The sequence below is a fragment of the Lates calcarifer genome, linkage group LG4 (assembly GCF_001640805.2).
Source record: "Lates calcarifer isolate ASB-BC8 linkage group LG4, TLL_Latcal_v3, whole genome shotgun sequence".
NCBI lineage: Eukaryota > Metazoa > Chordata > Actinopteri > Centropomidae > Lates > Lates calcarifer.
Genome location: NC_066836.1, coordinates 15,537,697 through 15,555,365, shown reverse-complemented (window position 1 = coordinate 15,555,365; position 17,669 = coordinate 15,537,697). Strand labels below are relative to the sequence as shown.

General features: G+C 42.3%; 1 protein-coding gene across 2 annotated transcripts in view; it reads right to left on the bottom strand.

The window, feature by feature from the left end:
- epha4b (eph receptor A4b) overlaps positions 1 to 17,669 on the bottom strand; it is an 84,915-nt gene that overhangs the window by 14,307 nt on the left and 52,939 nt on the right. For both annotated transcript variants that reach the window (XM_018676993.2, XM_018676994.2), the window contains exons 11-13: positions 6,288 to 6,355; positions 5,264 to 5,389; positions 4,709 to 4,894 (exon numbers count right to left, since the gene is read on the bottom strand). In XM_018676993.2, coding sequence (XP_018532509.1) covers positions 4,709 to 4,894; positions 5,264 to 5,389; positions 6,288 to 6,355 — 380 coding nt within the window. The remainder of the gene's footprint in view (positions 1 to 4,708; positions 4,895 to 5,263; positions 5,390 to 6,287; positions 6,356 to 17,669) is intronic.

Below are 17,669 nucleotides of genomic sequence, written 5' to 3'. Positions count from 1 at the left end.
TGTTGGTGTGAATGTAAGCGAAAGTGATAGACTCTGTATACATCTGGACAATTACATTATGAGTGGCTATCTGTGTGTGCGCCAGTGGGCCGCATTACCACATTATTGAATGAGGCGGCCCGAGGTACAAACGAGAAAATGAAATAACTGCTGTATTGATTAATGTTAAGGGTCTGAACTAAATGATACAATGCTTTTAACACAGGACAGATCTCTGTTCTGGGAAGCGCCATGTGAGGATGCGGGGTGTGCGGAGAAAGAGAGAGACAGAAACTCAATAACCTTATCTCCTCTCTTCACCCCCACCCCCCCACACCTCTTCGCTTTCTCATCTCCTCTCATTTCCTCACGTTTGTCTCTCTCAGCCGCCTCTCCTCTCATCTATCTGCCCCTCTTCTCCTCAAATCTCTCTGCGCATCTTTCCCTCCGTCGCCCTCATTTGTTCTCAAGCCCCATCTTCTCTCATTTCCTTGCTCTTGTACCCTATCTCATCCATCCATCCATCCCCCCTTCTCCCCTACATCCTGCACCCATCGCCACCTTTTCTTGACTTTCCCCTACTGTTTCTCCCCCGTCCTCATTTGTCTTCAGATCTGCATACATATTCAAAATGTGAATAATTTCAGACCCTGTGGCAGGAAACATTGAAACACTTATTGTTCAGTGCACAAAGACACACAGTTAAAACTAATCACTAGTTTCTTCAAACAGAAGAGAAAGTCTGTGTGCGGTTTTGCCAGTTTTAACGGCACCTTTGTGGAGCAGCTCTTTTATGCGTGTGTGTGCGCGCATGTGTGTGGTTCTGTGTGTGTGTGTGTGTGTGTGTGTGTGTGTGTGTGTGTGTGTGTGCGTCGCAATGTGGGCAGATGAGATGGAGCTCGGTAATTGAGGGTTTTCCAAATGAGCCGATTGTTGCAGCGATTGTAAAACACATAAAGGACGGATGGATGAAATGAGGGATGGGGGAGATGAAGGGAAGATAGGGAGGTGGAGAGGAGTGCGGGTGGGAGGGAACGAAGGGGCAGATTGCTGCACTTTCCTGATGTGCAGAGAGACAGATAGAGAAAAGAAAGATCTACTTTTTTTCACCCCCTTTTCTGCATGTGGCGCTCTAATTAGCATGACAATAGCAACAATCAGGTGACAGACAGCAGACTAGGTTATTAGAATGGCACACGGCAGGGGCTGAAGGCTTATGAGGTTTTAAGCGGCGGGGACACATGCACACACACACACACACACAGAGAAATGAATGAAACAGGAAAATGCAGAAAGCCAAAGTAGGCATTCATGCACATACACAATACAAACCACAGCTATGCAAAATGTTAATTAATGCCAGCACAACCATTAGTACCCCTACAACTGCCATCATCACTACCCCCCCACCCCACTCTACTACTACCAAGTTGTATTACCCCTACTACTACTGCTAGTAATAGTACTTCTGTTATCATGCTGACATAGCTATATTTATAATATACGCGCTACAACAAAAGCTACTATTGCACTTTTTCTGCTACATCGACAAGAACAAGAATGCCAATACTACTAGTGCCTACTAGCATTACGGCTTCCTGTGCTGTAATGCTGTAAAGCTAAAGTGATTAGCCTAATTAAATAACTATTTTGATAATTGCACTGCACGGAAAGAGTCAAATGTGGACAAGTAAACAGAGGAAAACTCCACTGACTTTTTCCTGCTAGACTTCACACTTTATTGATCTGAATATATCCAGGTATGTGGGAATAGGAACCATTTTTGTTGTGTGCACAGCCAACAGCCAGTTACCTTAGCTTAGCATAAAAACACCACTAAAACTCAGTAACCAATATGTTATATTTTGTTTGTTTAAGCTGCCATACAAAAAAACTGAAGTGTTAAAATGACAAATGGAGATTGGGGGCAGTTTGTGTACTGATTTTCTGAGTTTTACTGGTGATTTTTTATTTTATATTTTATTTTATTTTTAATTTATACTACAAGAGTTCCTTCCGCTACTTCTAACGCCTCTGCTACTCCTACTACTGCTGATTCTACTACTGCTTAAACCTCCGCAAACCAATCCAACACACCTGAGCCCAGAGCAGTCAGGGTCAGCCTGCCTGATTAGACTGAGAGCGGTGTGAAGGGACCAGCTGGTGCCGAAGAAAAAGGCCTGAAGGAATTATTGACCCATCTCAACTCTCACCCTCCCTGCTCGCACATACACACCCTGGGCTGTGACCTGTGAAATTACTGCTCCAGTAGTGAGATTTGTTTCCGAGGGGCTCTATCAGCTCCTCAATGTGCCGTGAAGACAGGTGAGGAGAGAGACACAAAGAAACGCATGTTCAAGTAGACAGACACTCATTACAAGCACGCACCAGAGAAACAACACGCACACACAGATTTTTTTAAATTCACAGAGCGCAGGAAAGTAAAGAGCACCGTATTACATTAACGTAAGTTGCTTGTCAAACTAGTGTTCTGCTGTTTAGCCGCTTCTGTCGTCAACTGCTCTATTGTCCTATGCCACAAAATTTCAAGGATTTGGCAGTAATTCTTACATTTATTCCGGTAGTTTAAATCCAAGTACTGTGTGTGCCACTGAAAAAAGAAAAGAAAGTGCCATAATTACATGTCTGCCCGTCAGAATAAAACAAACACATTTTATTTAGTTTGTCGTGGTAGTACTTCTACAAACTGCCTCAATCCTGCTATCCAAAGGTCACAGTTATTACACATCAAGTGCTATTTAGACAATGAGAGACAGAGAGAGAATGACATAGTAAAAGGAAATGAATAAGAAATGCAGAGGGGTCTCATTCTTAATATGCATGCTGTTGAATATTCATGAGACCAAAAACACATCCAATTAACTTTATGAATTATTAATATTCATGATAAAAGCCTATGCATATGCATTTGCTCTTTTGTTGTTGTCCTAAGTGCCACTGAGCACCGGTGTGTGATGGACTGAAGATCTTTGTGTGTGTGTGTGTGACAGAGGGAGAAAGGGGGGTGAGGGGAGTGGGGGGGCGGAACCAAGGTTTATTTGTCTGCTTGCATGTTTACAATTCTGTTTCTTTGTACCAACTGTCTCCTTCTTCCTTTCACTTGTCTGTAGATCTGTCACAAACATCTGCATGACTTTTGTTGTGATATGGCGCTGTATAAATAGAATTGAATTGAACTGAATTGAAAACTGAATAACAAGGTGTCAGACCAGAGCAGTGGTTTTGAGGAGCGTGAGTGTGAGGGGGGAGAGAGGGAAGAAGAGTGCAAGGCTGCGTCCATGCTGAGCCAGCTGATATTAAAACATATTTTAAGCATGAAAAGGTCATGTATCCACACTAGCGTTTCTTTGTTGTCTGCCATCAGAAGGAGCAGAACATAGGGATTTGATTGCAGGTTATTAAGGCTATCTGTTAAATCAACATAAATACACCTGTAGTGACAACACCTGTATTGAGTGATTCCCCTATTTCTGACATTTTTCTAGTCTTACTTTCTCAATCTACTTTATTTACTTTGGATATGATTTTTTTAAAAGTAGAGTAGTTTGTGGGTGTGAAAAACACAGACTTACGTCACATGCTCAATATCACACTTTGTCGGGATTAACAGAAACCAGAAGTCATTCATTTCAGTGGAGGGTGAATGGAACCATATCATCAGTGCACTCACCAATAGGGAGTGGATGATGGTTTTACTTTAACTTGTTTTCACAGCAAAAAGCTTCAATCAGGATTGATACTTGATGATGATGGTGATTACAATGTAACATGTTTTTCCAGTCGATTCTGTCAAAAGTCTTTGTCATGATAACTAACAGCTGGTAACTAATAACAAGCCAAGCTTTGCATTTTGGTCACATAGTATCTGTCTACTGTTGGGTCACAGAGGGTGGAGTTGCCTGGATAGAGCAAGGACTAGATTTCCCTCCATTTTTCTTTGTTTATTCCGTAAAGCAAAGAGCACCTCTGTTCTAGGGGTGGGGATTGCATCAACAAAAGCAGTCGGCCAAAACAGCCAAGCAAGCTGTGCGTGCTGCGTTTATGTGGATGTACTGTCGGACCAAAACCAACAGAGAAGAGATGAATATTCAAATTTAGCTGGCTTAGTGTTGACATACGCTGAGATTTAGTGTGACAAAGAGAGGGAGCACTGGACTCAGAGACGACGGAGACTGACTGGACGAGATGGAGAGCGAGAAAAGAAGAAATGAACAGGGAGAAGATTAGATGGACAGTGACTGAGAGAGAAAGGAGGAGAGATAGGGATATAAGACGAGAGCAGGATAGATGGAAGGAGAGTGTGTGTGTGTGTGTGTGATTGAGAGAGCGAGGCCCAGCGATAACAAATCAGTGTATCTTGTTGAACCAGGCCTGTGTCTATCTCACCTACATGAACACATACTCTCTCTAATTGCCTAACACAATCATGTGAGGTAAACAGGTGGCTGTTTGAGAGGCGGGCAGTTGCCGCTCACATGCACACCACCATGCGTCATCGGTTTGTTACCATGGAAATGGAGCTTTTATCTGATCCAGGGTCACCCAACAACATCGCCAACAGCTCTGCTGTGCCTCACACAGGTATGTGACAGATACGCACTTACCACAGCAGACATACAGAGAAGAGTGAGTGTGTGATTACACAACCAAGCCCATCATCCACACACACACACACACACACAATGTAAAGTTTTTGTTCATCACTCACATCTTGTGACAACACCCTCCAGCCTGATGATGTTCGGATGGTCAAACTGCCCCATGATGGACGCCTCAGACAGGAAGTCCCTCCTCTGTTTGTCAGAGTATCCCGCCTTCAGACTCTTGATGGCCACGTAGATCTCCCTCTTCCCCTGCACACGCAGCCGACCACTGCACACCTCCCCAAACTCTCCTACACACACACACACACACAAAAGTTTTGATAAAACTATGAAACTTGCAGGGAAAGATAAGAGCTTGTACTGATGAGTATCTGAGCTGTCTTATCTGTATTTTTGAAACTTTTATAAAATCTAATATCAACTCAAAATGACATCCAGATTTTTTTTTCATGACCACAATAATTTAATTTTACAGGTGATGCTTAGATGTTCATTGTTCAGTTGCCAAAAATAAGGAAGTTAGTCAGAACACGCAAATATGACTCAAAGGAATCCCTAAAAACGAACCACAGTTAAAGTCATTTGAATTCACTTAAGTAAATTTTTATTGATTTTTTTTTACGTAATATAGCCCACTGCTTTTTTTACTGCCAACTCACCAGCTCCAATGACTCTCTCTATGCGAATATTGGAAGCATCAATCTCTTTGGCAAAGTCTCTGACTGCCTGGTTGGGGTCTTCGTAGGTGTGAGGGTGGATGTAGGTCCTACTGCCTGGAAGCTTAACTTCAGGAGCGGAAAAGTGGAGAAACAGGGAGAGAAAGAAAAATGAATGCTAAATGTATTGTAATTGTATGATTGTGCAATAATTTTAAAAGACAGTAACAGTTAACAGTATTAATAGTGCGTTGAAGCAGTGAATAGCTGAAACCGACTCGGACATTTGTGCAGTGTGAAAGCGTGTTGAAATGTGAGCCTGAGCGTGGGTGCTCTGTTTGAGTGACATTACAGATTATTACATAATGAAACACATAACTACTTTGTTAGCAGTGGTGTTAAAATGACTCATAATTTTAACAGGAGCCCATAAGGAGCTTCACTCTGCCAGCAAACATTTGTGCAAGAAAGTGTGAAACAATGTGGCTTATTCAACTGAGAATGCTACAAAGTTAGAGACTCGTGTGTCTGTTATATAGTGCAGCTCTAACTGTTCAGGCTCTTATGATACATCTGAGAGTATGTAAACAAAGTGTGAGTGTTGTGTGTGAATAAATAAACATTTTCAGGGTTTTGCCACTTTAGAGTGCTTTTGCTGCTCGAGTGTTGTTTCGAACCGATAAAATATTCGTCTTCATGTCTGTTTGTTTATAACCCTAACTACAGGCAGTGATGTGATTCATTGCAGGTGGGTGTGACGTTTGGTTTAAAGGCAAGTTATGTGTGCATGCGCGGGGGGTGCTTGCATAAGCATAAACTTGCATTTAAAAATAAATGACTGATAAATGAGTTTGAGAAGCAAAACAAAAACAAAGTGCACTACATTTGTATCCATCACAAAGTAATGTTACTGAACTCAGTGATGAATTTCAGCACAGCGCATGATAACACAGTCACACATCCCCATTATGATTGCAGCAAATGACAGAATTTCCATTCGTGTGGACTGATGCGTTTGCGTCTTTACCTCGGCCATGCTGGAACTGCATCTTCTCTTCATCAGGGTCCTGCTTGGCTTTGATATATCCACAGTGCCTGAAAAGAAATGCACAGCTGGATTATGATCCTGTATAGGCTGTTTGTTTTTCCAGCACAGAGACAGTACAGCTTTACAGCACATCTGTGGAAGATCACATATCCTTCAGTGTGTATGTGCATTTGCTTTATTGAATCTACAATATTTCCAGGAAAATCCCATACTGCTCTTTGCACAGCCAATAGGTGTGTGTATGAACAACTGCTTCCTTTTGTCTCACGCCCCACACTTCTACGACAAGCCTGGAGGAAAAAAAACCAAAAACAAACTATTCCTCTTTTTCCCTGTTTTTACTTGTCAATCCCACACTTCCCTCTAAGCTGTTATGCCTAAGGTTGAGTGTGTGTGTGTGTGTCACAGACGTCCCTATAGAGACAGATCTATGCATTTAAGCACTCCTCTCCTTCTCTATCTATGGACCCCTCTGGCCGTTAACCACCGCCTTTAACATTATCACGGGTCACACACACAAACACACACATCTGTGCCCTCTATCCACCCCCTTGTGCACACACGCACACACCCCCGCAGCGTGGGTCAGTTCAACGATCAAGGCACAATATTGATAAATTGATCAAGTCAATCCTGCTGTCCAGCTGTGAGGAAGTGGTAAACCTATTCTGTTTAGCAGACCTCACAGGGGGGACGCTGCTACTGTGTGTGTGTGTGTGCGTGTGCGTGTGCTTGTTTGTTTTTGTGAGATGCTGGAGTGTCATGTTTGTGTCAAGGTTGTTTTCTCTCCATTTTGTTGAGCTTCCGGTTTAAACAGTGTCTAATCATCCACCACTAATACTGTCTGTGAGATTTACTGCTCCTTTAAAATCAGCACAAGAATTTTAGGCCAAAAAACATAAAATGTTAAAGCAGCTTCATATAATAAGGTACTAAACATGACATAAATACTATGGCCTCTCCTCTGGTCTCTCCTCTCCTCTCCTCTCCCCTTCTCCCCTCTTATCGTATCCTCCTTGAGTGCCGTACAGGTAAAGCAGCAACCGGTCAGTATGTCTGTCCATCATGAAGACAAATTGATTTGGGCTTAGAGCCAAGAGTAACTGGGAATCTGCAGCACAGACCCTACGTGATTTAAGGAAGCAGTGCAGAGGAGAAAAGGAGACTGAAAGAAATAGCGAACAAAGCCTCGATAAAGAAAAGGGATAGGAGAAATAAGATAAAGACAAAAAAAAATCAAAGAGAGGAATACTGAGGGCAGAAACAGAGAAACGTCTTATGACTGAGAATGAGAGACACACATAGTGACAGAAATGGAGAAAGGTGGGGTCTCGCCGGGCGCAGTAAATCTCAGTCATTTGGTGTTTAATCCTTGTGTTGATTTTACACAGCTGAATGCATGGTATAACCCAGACATCAATAGGCTGTTTTGGGAATACACACACACACACACATGTTAGAATAGTGGTTGCTGGTATTTGGGGATAAAAGGGAGGAGGCATAATGTTCTTATGAAAGGGGAGTCGGGCCCCACCTGGTTATCAGCTGGGCCCAAGCCAGTCGAACACCAAGGGACTATCATTACCTCCTTGACACACACACACACACACACAGTGCTTTGGGGCATGTGTTTTAGAACATATGGGGAATGGGGGGACATGGGTCACACCTCTGCTCCTAGTGTGATAATCCCGTGGGGGCGTACACACCCACACACTCACACACACATTTACACATGTGTGCCTTCTGCAAAACACCAAAAGCCACGTTTGAAACACTTCCCCATCACTGCTTGATGCACATCTATGTTTGTATGTGTGTGTGAGTGTGGGTGGGTGTCTGTGTGTGTGTTTGTGTGTCTGATGGGAAATGAACACATTTCCATAGTAATTACAGAGCGACTCATTTCTCCTCTCCAGTTAGAAGTGTCATGAATCATTAGCGCTGCAGTCTTAAGCATGGTACAAAATCTGACATGGCTGTAGCTTTTGTTTTCCCCCGACAGCTGTGTCTGCGCTCTTATTGCGTGTGTGTGTCTGTGTGTGTTTTTAATACGTTTGATACCTTCAACTAAATGTGACTGACCTGTAAGTCAAGACTGGACTCAGGAGGACAATGTAGAAGCTATTTCCTCACTCCAGAGGTTTTTTTTTTTTTTTTTTTCATTTTTGTTGAGTTTTTTACATTTGAAAGTGGCAACAGTTACATTAGGATAATCAGTTTATTTGCACTCTCATTTGTGGTTATTCCATGTTTAACCAATAAAGCTATTTGTAAAGGATCCACTTTTTCCACATTCTGTCAAAAATAGACTATGTCCATAGGCTAGGTCAATGTTCAGTCAGATTTCCCATCTAATATTTTGAGTACTTCCTGATTAATGTATCACCATTGCTCTTTGTTTGAAGTGTTTGCTTTACATCATTTTTTGTTATAGCTTTTTTCCTGGCTGAAGCAATACTTTAGTCACATACGTACTTGTCCCATCCCACTATAAGCTCCTCTGTGTTCCCAAGAATGAGAATTACATGAATGTAAATTTGAAATATCAAATACTGCATGTTTCTTATGAAAAGTAATGTCAACCAGACTAATGTGAAGAGGAAATAATTATGTTGAATGTATCTGCAACGTCAAACTAAAGTGGTGACTAAATTGTGTTATGTTTTTATCATTATGTTAAGGCAACTTAAAATAATTTCTAAGGTTAGGGAAAAGAGCACAGTGTTGAGGTCAGGAATGGACTTTCTGTCTTACCTTTTAAGTCAACGTGGGCAAGAGGTCCTTGGAGAGCTCAAACAAATGAAAATTTGAATGTGTGTGTGTAGACTCCATGTGGTCCTCCATGAGGAAAATCATGTGATATGACTGAAAGTTCTGGTACAGCTACTAATGACTGAAAATTGTTTTTGTCAACAGTTTTTTCTAACAGTTGTGGTTAAGTATTCCAAAAGTCAATGCTGACCTGAAGCACAGGATGTGATGGATTAACCTTTTCATTAGTTACTAATTTAAATGCACAAAGTTGCTTGAACTTAACAGCAAATGAGTCACAAACTCCAATCTGTAGTTTCAAAGTCCTGTGCATTGTCATGGCCTGTCCCATACTGTCTTTTTACAATTTTACTTACACTGACCAGAAGAGAAGGCTTTCATTTTGTGCAGCTGCAGAAAACATGGTTTCGGTCATCACATAGTCTTGGTGAGTGGCTAGCAGTCTGCTATTGATTTGGCTACTGCATTTATTTTACAGTATGAACATTCATTGGTTCTTGAGCTGGAACAGACTTCATAATGAGATAGCCCTCCTGCATTCACAGTAGCTGCTTCTTTATCCTGCTGTACTGCAGTGTGAAGTTAGCACTGAAGAAATCATTGTTCCATTTACCAGCCATCCAACTGCACTACACTTCTTACAGTAAATACTCATCCCACCCACACAGTATGTATATTCATGCAGATTTAAAGTACACACACCTGCACCAATCAAGCAAAAACACACACGTTAATGGACTGCGATATCAGTATCACGCCTGGGCTCTCACCTTTCTCTCTGCCTCTCTCTGTTCCACTCCACTGAGGACAACAGGCTATCCCTGTCCTCCAAAGCCACACACTCCACATTTGCATATCAATTTACTTTTTAATATAATGCTCTGTCACTCGAGACCCATTTGTCATTCTGCTAGCAAGCTTCCACCTTCATAGAACTCCATCCATATATTATTGTCTCCGTTGCCCCTCCCCCATTTTCCCCTCTCTTCCTCTCCCTTGCTGCCCTTTATCTGTTGGGTGGTATATTCTTCCTTAATTCTTCCTTTAAGTGAAAACATTCCCTTGTCCAATAACCCACATATGCTCCTTTTCTTCTACCCATTTATCCATCCCCGAGCAGGCCCTGTCTTCGACTCTCTTTTATTTTCCCCCTTCTTTTTTGATAGAAAGAGTGGACACGAGGAGCTGGGAAGAGAAATAAAGAAACGGAGAGAGGGAGAGGGAGATGGAGAAAGAGAGTGCTGACAGGGAAGAACGCACAATGGGGGTCCGAGCCTGCATACCAACTAACAAGCAATCAGATGGGGGCGGGAGAGCGAGGGGAGACAGGGAGGCAGCCGTTGGGATAGAAACTCTAAGGTTAACGTACGTGATATGGACAGAAAGTGGGGTGGGGCAATGTTTGTGCTGCAACAACAGGGGCTGAAGAGAAAGACAAAGAGAAAGAAGAGCTGTTATTAGAAGGAAGAGCACTAAATGGAAATAGAGTGAGCGAAAAGAGATGCAATGAGGGACAGAGATGTCAGATACCTCCTCCGTGGATGGAGGACTCAAAAGGACACTGGAATAACAAAGTACAACAGTAGCTTAGTTCACTCTGAAGGAGAGTAAGACAAAGAAAAAGACACGTGGTAGACAGATGACAAAGAGAAGAATGTCAGTTCGCTGTAAGGTTGAAGGACAGGTCCTGACAACAGTACAGAAGAATGGCATTCACAAGGTCTTGACTAAGACAGTGAAGAAACAGTAACAATTAAATCATCATTTACTCCATCTCTACCACTATACTATACCATATTCATTCCTTGTTTTTTTATCCACTTAATCCCTGCTCAGTATAACCGGAGGCTGGATTCTGTCCCAGTGCACATTGCCCAGAAACCAAGGCAACACCTTGGGCAGGTCGCCAGTCCATCACACAGCTAACACACGATAGATGAATGCGCTCAGATTCACTCAAACAGACAATGTGGAGTACTCAGTCTACTTGACTCTGGGAAGAAACCAGAGCACACACTGGTCTACCGACACAAACATGGGAGTGAATACTGAACTTCAGAACTATCCCTCTGTTAGATCACTCTAACTGCAAATGTCATGTAGATATTACAGTCAGAACTGCCATAATAGTCAATTTAGAATGAATATATTCACCCAGACATCATCTTCACTCTTTGACTTGTCAGAAGACAGTATGAACATAGTGAACATATCTACTAAAGCCATCAGGATGGGGAACTGTGACCTCAGTATATCCACCACCTTGTCTAGCATATTGTCATATTGTCACATTTGCATTTTGCAGGAGGTGGGGACAGATCGCCAGTCTATCACAGGGCTGACTTATTGAGACAAACAACCATTCACACTCACATTCACACCAATTAACCTGCATGTCTTTGGACTGTGGGAGGAAACTGGAGTACTCAGAGAGAACTCCCACCTCAAGGGTATGCCACCCTGAGTTTCACTACACACATGGTTTGTCATTTGACAAATGAAATCTTTAACATATTGGCTATCCAGCCCCTGGGCATGTCAAAATGCAGGTTCATGTTCTATATGAAAACACGCTGTGAATGAGCCTGATTGTGTAATCTTCTTCAGGTTTTACAAAATATATGACAAAGCAGGCTTCCTCCTTTTCCCGATATTGTCAGTATTGTGCCAAGTCTTCATTTATTTCATCTATTAGCCTCAGGCTTGATAGCTGCTTCCATTTCCCCTTCAGTCTGACTCTCGGCTATAGAGAGGGAGACGACATTTACTGCACTGTGTTGAGCTGATTTGTACTTCCTCTGATAATTAAAACCAGTGTGTCTGCTGTTATTTTAGTTTGCTGGAGCTTATGCGACTCAACAGCGCAGTGTGTAATTAAGAGAACAGGCCCTGTCAGATACACTGTAGACACCCTGTGTACAGAGTATTCTCTGATATATTTAACAGCCTGGAGTTCACAAAAAAGTTATTTTATCAGAAATGTCTGGCAAGCCACTGGAGTCCCTATCTGAGCCAGAGACGGAAAAGAAGAAAGAGAAGTTCAGGGGCAGCAAAAAAAAAAAAAAAAAGAAGCAAGATAGAGGAGACAAGGTGAAAGAGTAGAGAAAGGAAAGAAGAGAGACCACAAAGTGACAAAAGAGGAGAGAGATGCAAAGAGGAGATCAAACAAAGGGAAACTTTGGCAGGACAGAATAAAAAGCTTTAGTATACACTAAAGGCAAAGAAAGGTAGGGGTAAATATGGATGGCGGAATAACCTTGAAACAAAGCAGGACAGAAGCCAGACTTTGAAAAAGTATAAGGAGAGAGAGACCAAAGACAAACAGTTGTGTGTGGACGCCGGTCATGTGTTGGTGACAGAGGCAGAGACAAAGAGAGACACAGTTTATCTTCACGTAAGTGAATAACCTTGGACTAATATTAACCTGAGACGTGAAGAGAGCTAATAAAAGTGTGTGTAGTTCTGAGCCGGTGGTATCGCCCAGTTTGTTTTATATGAGTGGCCACCTTTTATAGGATTAGAGGCCGGCTGCTGGCTGGAAGACGAAAGTAGAAATTGATACACTCTGAGACAAAGAAGAGTCAGAGGGGATCATTCATACAGAAACATACTATGTTGTCTTTTCCTTTCCTTTCCTTTCCTTTCCTTTCCTCTCCTCTCCTCTGCTCTCCTCTCTTCTTTCATTTCCTGTCTCCCCACATTATTTTCCCCACTGCTAATCAGAATGACTAGAAAAATGAAATCAGTAAATCATTAGTCACCCCTCTGGCATGACACAATGAAATGACACATCTATCCTCCTTTCTCCATCAACCCTCCCCACCTCCTCCTCCTCCCCCTCCCCCTACCTCACACATACACACAGATAAACTCACACACGCCCTGCTGTGGGTATCTGCTCTAATCATTACTCATGATAATGGTGATTCCATTTAATATCAAGCTATTAAATAAAAAATAATTACTGGGAATGAAAACAATGGATTAAATTCACTCTCATTATTTCACAGCAAAATTAAGCCGCATCCTCCAACCTGAAAAACAAAACACATTCACTGCTTGGGTGCTAATAAAGTATGCGGTTTATAAAAGCTGATTGTGGATAATTAATTAAGAGTCAAAACAGCATGAAGAAAAACTAACTCTAACAAAAAGTATGGGTGATGTAAGCGAGTGTTCGAGAACACAAGTGAGTAAGATTTCTTCTTCTTCTTCTTTTCTCTCTCTCTCTCTCTCTCTCTCTCTCTCTCTCTCTCTCCATCTTGGCCCTGTCTGGCACCGGCTCAGCACTTTCTGACCACAGTGTAAAAAGATTTACTCAGCCCGGGCTAATTATTAGGAAGGGGAAATGATTAGCTGAAGAGTTATGACTAATAAATCTGTCTGTGTTTCATTAACACCCTGTTTGGAAACATTTCATTTAGCTGCCGCTCATTAAAGAGAGTGGTAATGGAAGGAAAGGAAAAGGAAAAGGAAAGGAAAGGAGGGAGGTGAGGGGAGAAGCATTGAGGTCTGGAGTTGGGCTGTGGTAATTGCTGTAATGTAGCAGAATTTTTTAACAACCTGGTGAAAAGGTCAAATGAAAGAGGATGAAAGGGGTAGAGAGAGGAAGCAGAGGGGCATGTCATCTTTATCATTAAGAGGAGTGTATCTTTATATTTACTAACAGATCAGCGTGTAGATCCGTGTGAAGCTAATTCCCCTAATGATGTTACTACACCAACACAACTTGATTAGGTCATGATCATATTACGTGCGCTTGTGTGGATCCAATGACTGTATTTAAATGCGCTATAAACTTTAAAACCCTGGCCGAAAAAAACAGTTTTGAATTTGTCTGATGTTTATAGGACATTTGATCAACCCCACTGCAACATCTGCTCATTTGCATAAAGCCTATGTGAAATAGTTTTGCACCTGCGGCAACTAGCTGCTCTCATCGCACTGTTTGTAAGCTACTTTCCAGGCGTTCTGCAGACAAAGCTGTATTTGGCTACACGCTTCAGCTCAGCTGCATCAATTGAAAACACCAGCATCTGAGCAACACATACAAATCTGTCTGATGACATTATACACATCATCGCCATCATCGCATATATGCACACGCACACACCTCCTCACACTGGCCTGTTTTGTTTCAGATTGGTATACACAGAATCTTTTGGCTGCCATATCATTATTAGTGCTATTATCAAGCAAACAGACCCACACCACCCACAGGGAAGGGGAAGCACTGGCTGATTTCTTCCCCTGCCAAATTCAGCATAAGTACCATTTGGCAAATACAGGTCTATTATTTGTGCCTTTGTGCCTGTTTTTTTTTTTTTTTTTAATTCTATATTGTGGTTCAAAACCAAGCCTTTGATTAAAAAAAAATTCTTTCCCATGTCTGTATTAAAAGAGAAAAACCTCAGCCTTTGCTGTTTTTCAATATGTCATATCTTCCTTGAAATCCAATTAAGCAGGAACATTTTTGAGCTGGTTTACTCTCAATTAGTGGTCGTCAGTTTCTCACAAGTCTCTTTCTTTTGCTACCTCTTAACTGTGCTTCACAACAGCATGTTTCTATCAGTGCATGCCCCCCCTCTTTTTCTTTTTACATCAGGCTTCCTCTCCTCTTTTCTGTCATTAAGTTTTTAAGAATAGCCGTGGGCAACACGGCAGATGCTACGGAGGTAAAAGAGCTTACGCGCGCAAACACACACATCAACAGGACATGGTATTGTTAAGGAGGAAGAGCTGTTACCACTCTCTATTAGTGAGACTGAGAAGTCTCTCTGCTAGAATCAGCCACATTATGACATCTCACTTTCCTTTGTGCCTTTCTCTTTCGGGCCTTTCAGTCTTTATTATTCAAAACACTGCTCAGAAAAGGTTGTTTTTCTCAAACCAGGCATGTAGGATCTGTCTCTGGAAAGTGAACCCTCGCTCTGTTTCTTTTCTCCCTTCTTTTTTTCTTTTTTTTTTATCTTGGATAAAACCCTGCAAGACGGTAATCAATGAAGACTCATGTTTCATCTCACCTCTGTGGGAAAAAAAAAGTAAGAGACCTTTAGTCAGTAATTGTATCTTATTTTGTATCCAATTAATTACTGCTTATTATTTTAAGATTTTCAGACAATTTCATCGACAGATTGCAGGCCTTGACTCCCCGCTGAATATCTCCAGCTCTGACAACAGATGTACTCCATAAAGGCAGACTTTGAGACACATAGCAGATGAGATAGCTTAAAAAAAACAGCCATCACATGGATGGAACAACTTCATGCTGACTGCTCACCAAAACTCCCACATTAAAAACATGAACATAGAAAAACACACAGGGATCTGGCATACAACCAAAGCCTACAGCTATTCAGAAAAGGAGATGGTTGTCAGGATAGAGAATCATTAGACTGCAGATGAAACAGAGGCACACACACACACACACGCACATATGTGTATACACAGATGCTGGGAGGCAGAAGCTGTAACTTGTTTAACAAGGAGTGAGAGAAAGTGAGGACCAAAAGGAGGGGAGAGCGCTTTTTGAGTGAAAGGCCATCTGCTGAATCCATGGCTATGCCAGTCGCTCGCTAGCTTCCCATCGCTCGCACCTGCCAGCCTGCCAAAGCACCCTCAGGAGGACAAAAGCACCAACTTCGCACACACTCACTTGCGCGCATATACTCGCAAAGCAATAATGGCACGCACACAGCAATAACTGATGTGATTTGTCAGCGCCGTGCTGCGTCTGAGGAGCTTTTGGCGTTTTTTTCATGTTTTCCCTCCTGCGGTAACAATAGCATAACAGCACTTTATTAAACGAGAACAGGACAGAACAGAATGGCCTGCAAATCAGCCCGTTTATGAGGCATGGCTGTTGAGTAGCCTGCCAGCAACGGCTGCAGGAAGTGTGTATGTGCCTATGTGAGCATGTGAGAGAAAGACAGAGTACATGAGTGCACTGTACATATTATTTTATAGTTAAGCAACAAAAACCTTCTGCCAGGCTGTTAATGTATGGTAATACATGGTTAAAATATGGTCAGGATTGTGGATTCAAATGAAGCAGGTGTAAAAACTCCAACACTTCTACCCAGTCTGATGAATATTGGGGTAAAATGATTTAAACAGCTGCCATTTAAGGGGAAAAGGGCCTTACAAATGTCTGGTGGGAAATCATTTCAACCCTGGCTGACTCTCGGTGTCAGTTTCAATTCCAATTTAATCACTGTCCACACTGAACTGGTCTCAGCAAATACATCAGATTTTCGATACATTACAGGGGGGAGCTTTCATCCAAATGTAAATTTCAAGAACGGAACAGGAAATGAAAGCCAGGAAGCCAAAAGACGGGCAAAATGACGAGAAAAGCAGAAGCAGAGAGAGTGCTGAGCTGAGTGAAATGAGAGCAGGGAGAGAAAGAGAAATGGACTGATTGACAGATAAGATGGAATACTTGAAAAGAAGGAGGTCTGGACAACACGAGGAGAGACCCACCAATCCTTCTTTTTTAGCCATGAAGCATGACACTCCTATTGCAACTAACAGTGCAATCACCCCACCCATCATCTCTCCTACCCTTCCTCCTCCTCCTTCACCTCTTTCAAACACACTTGTAATCTAACTTTTCATCTTTTGCTTCTTGCACCTCTCTCTTCCTCCCTCCATCAATCTCCCTTTCTCTCCATCTCTCTCAAGTTTCCTCCTCTTTCTCTCTTTCACGCCATTTCAAAATGCAGCTCTCTAGTGGCGCAAACATACTTCAAATGCACCCCCCCACTCACTGCAGTCTGTCACCGCCTTTCTAATACGTTCTCATTTTATCCTCCACTTGTGTCTCTCCTTTACCTTGCCTCTGTCCATCTTTCTCCCCCCTGAGTTCTCTCTCTTCTCTCTCTCCCGCTCTCGCCTCTGTAGTGACGCAACTTTGATCCTCGCCTCATCCCTCAAATATAAACACGGCACACGCCCACCTATGCGCACATACATACGCACAGTTTGACAGATTACAGACGCTGTTTAATAGAAAGCAGTAATCAACACTGCTTCCTCCCAAGCGTCCCTTCCTCTAAACAGATGAAAGACAGATAGAAACAGAGAGAGAGAAAGAGAGAGGAAGAGAAAGGCCTGAAATTGACGCTAGCGCATCGACCCCTCTGTAAAACCTAGTTAACACCTCCTCAGCCTGTGAAACCTGATTAGTTGAGTGCGAGTGTGTGTTTGTGTCATCATGTGAGTTCATAACACACTACGTTTAACAGGTTGTTTTGCCTCACGCACACGCACAACCTCTCAATTCCCCTCTGATTAAAAAAATGTTGATGTGATCCTGTTCACATGCCGTGTGTGAATGTGTGTGTGTGTGTGTATGTGTGTGTGTGTGCGCCACACAGGACAGTCTCCACTGATTACATCCCTCCTAGTCAATAGTGAATAGAGCACTCAGCCTGATAAGCAATCACCTGAATCAATACTAATGTTTTTAGTGTGTGTACATTAGTGTGTGCATGTGGGTATATCTGTGTGTGTGTAGTTCCTAACATGTTGCTAATCTAGTTGGAGCTCATAGAGGATAAACATTTAGTTACAGGCACAGTAAAT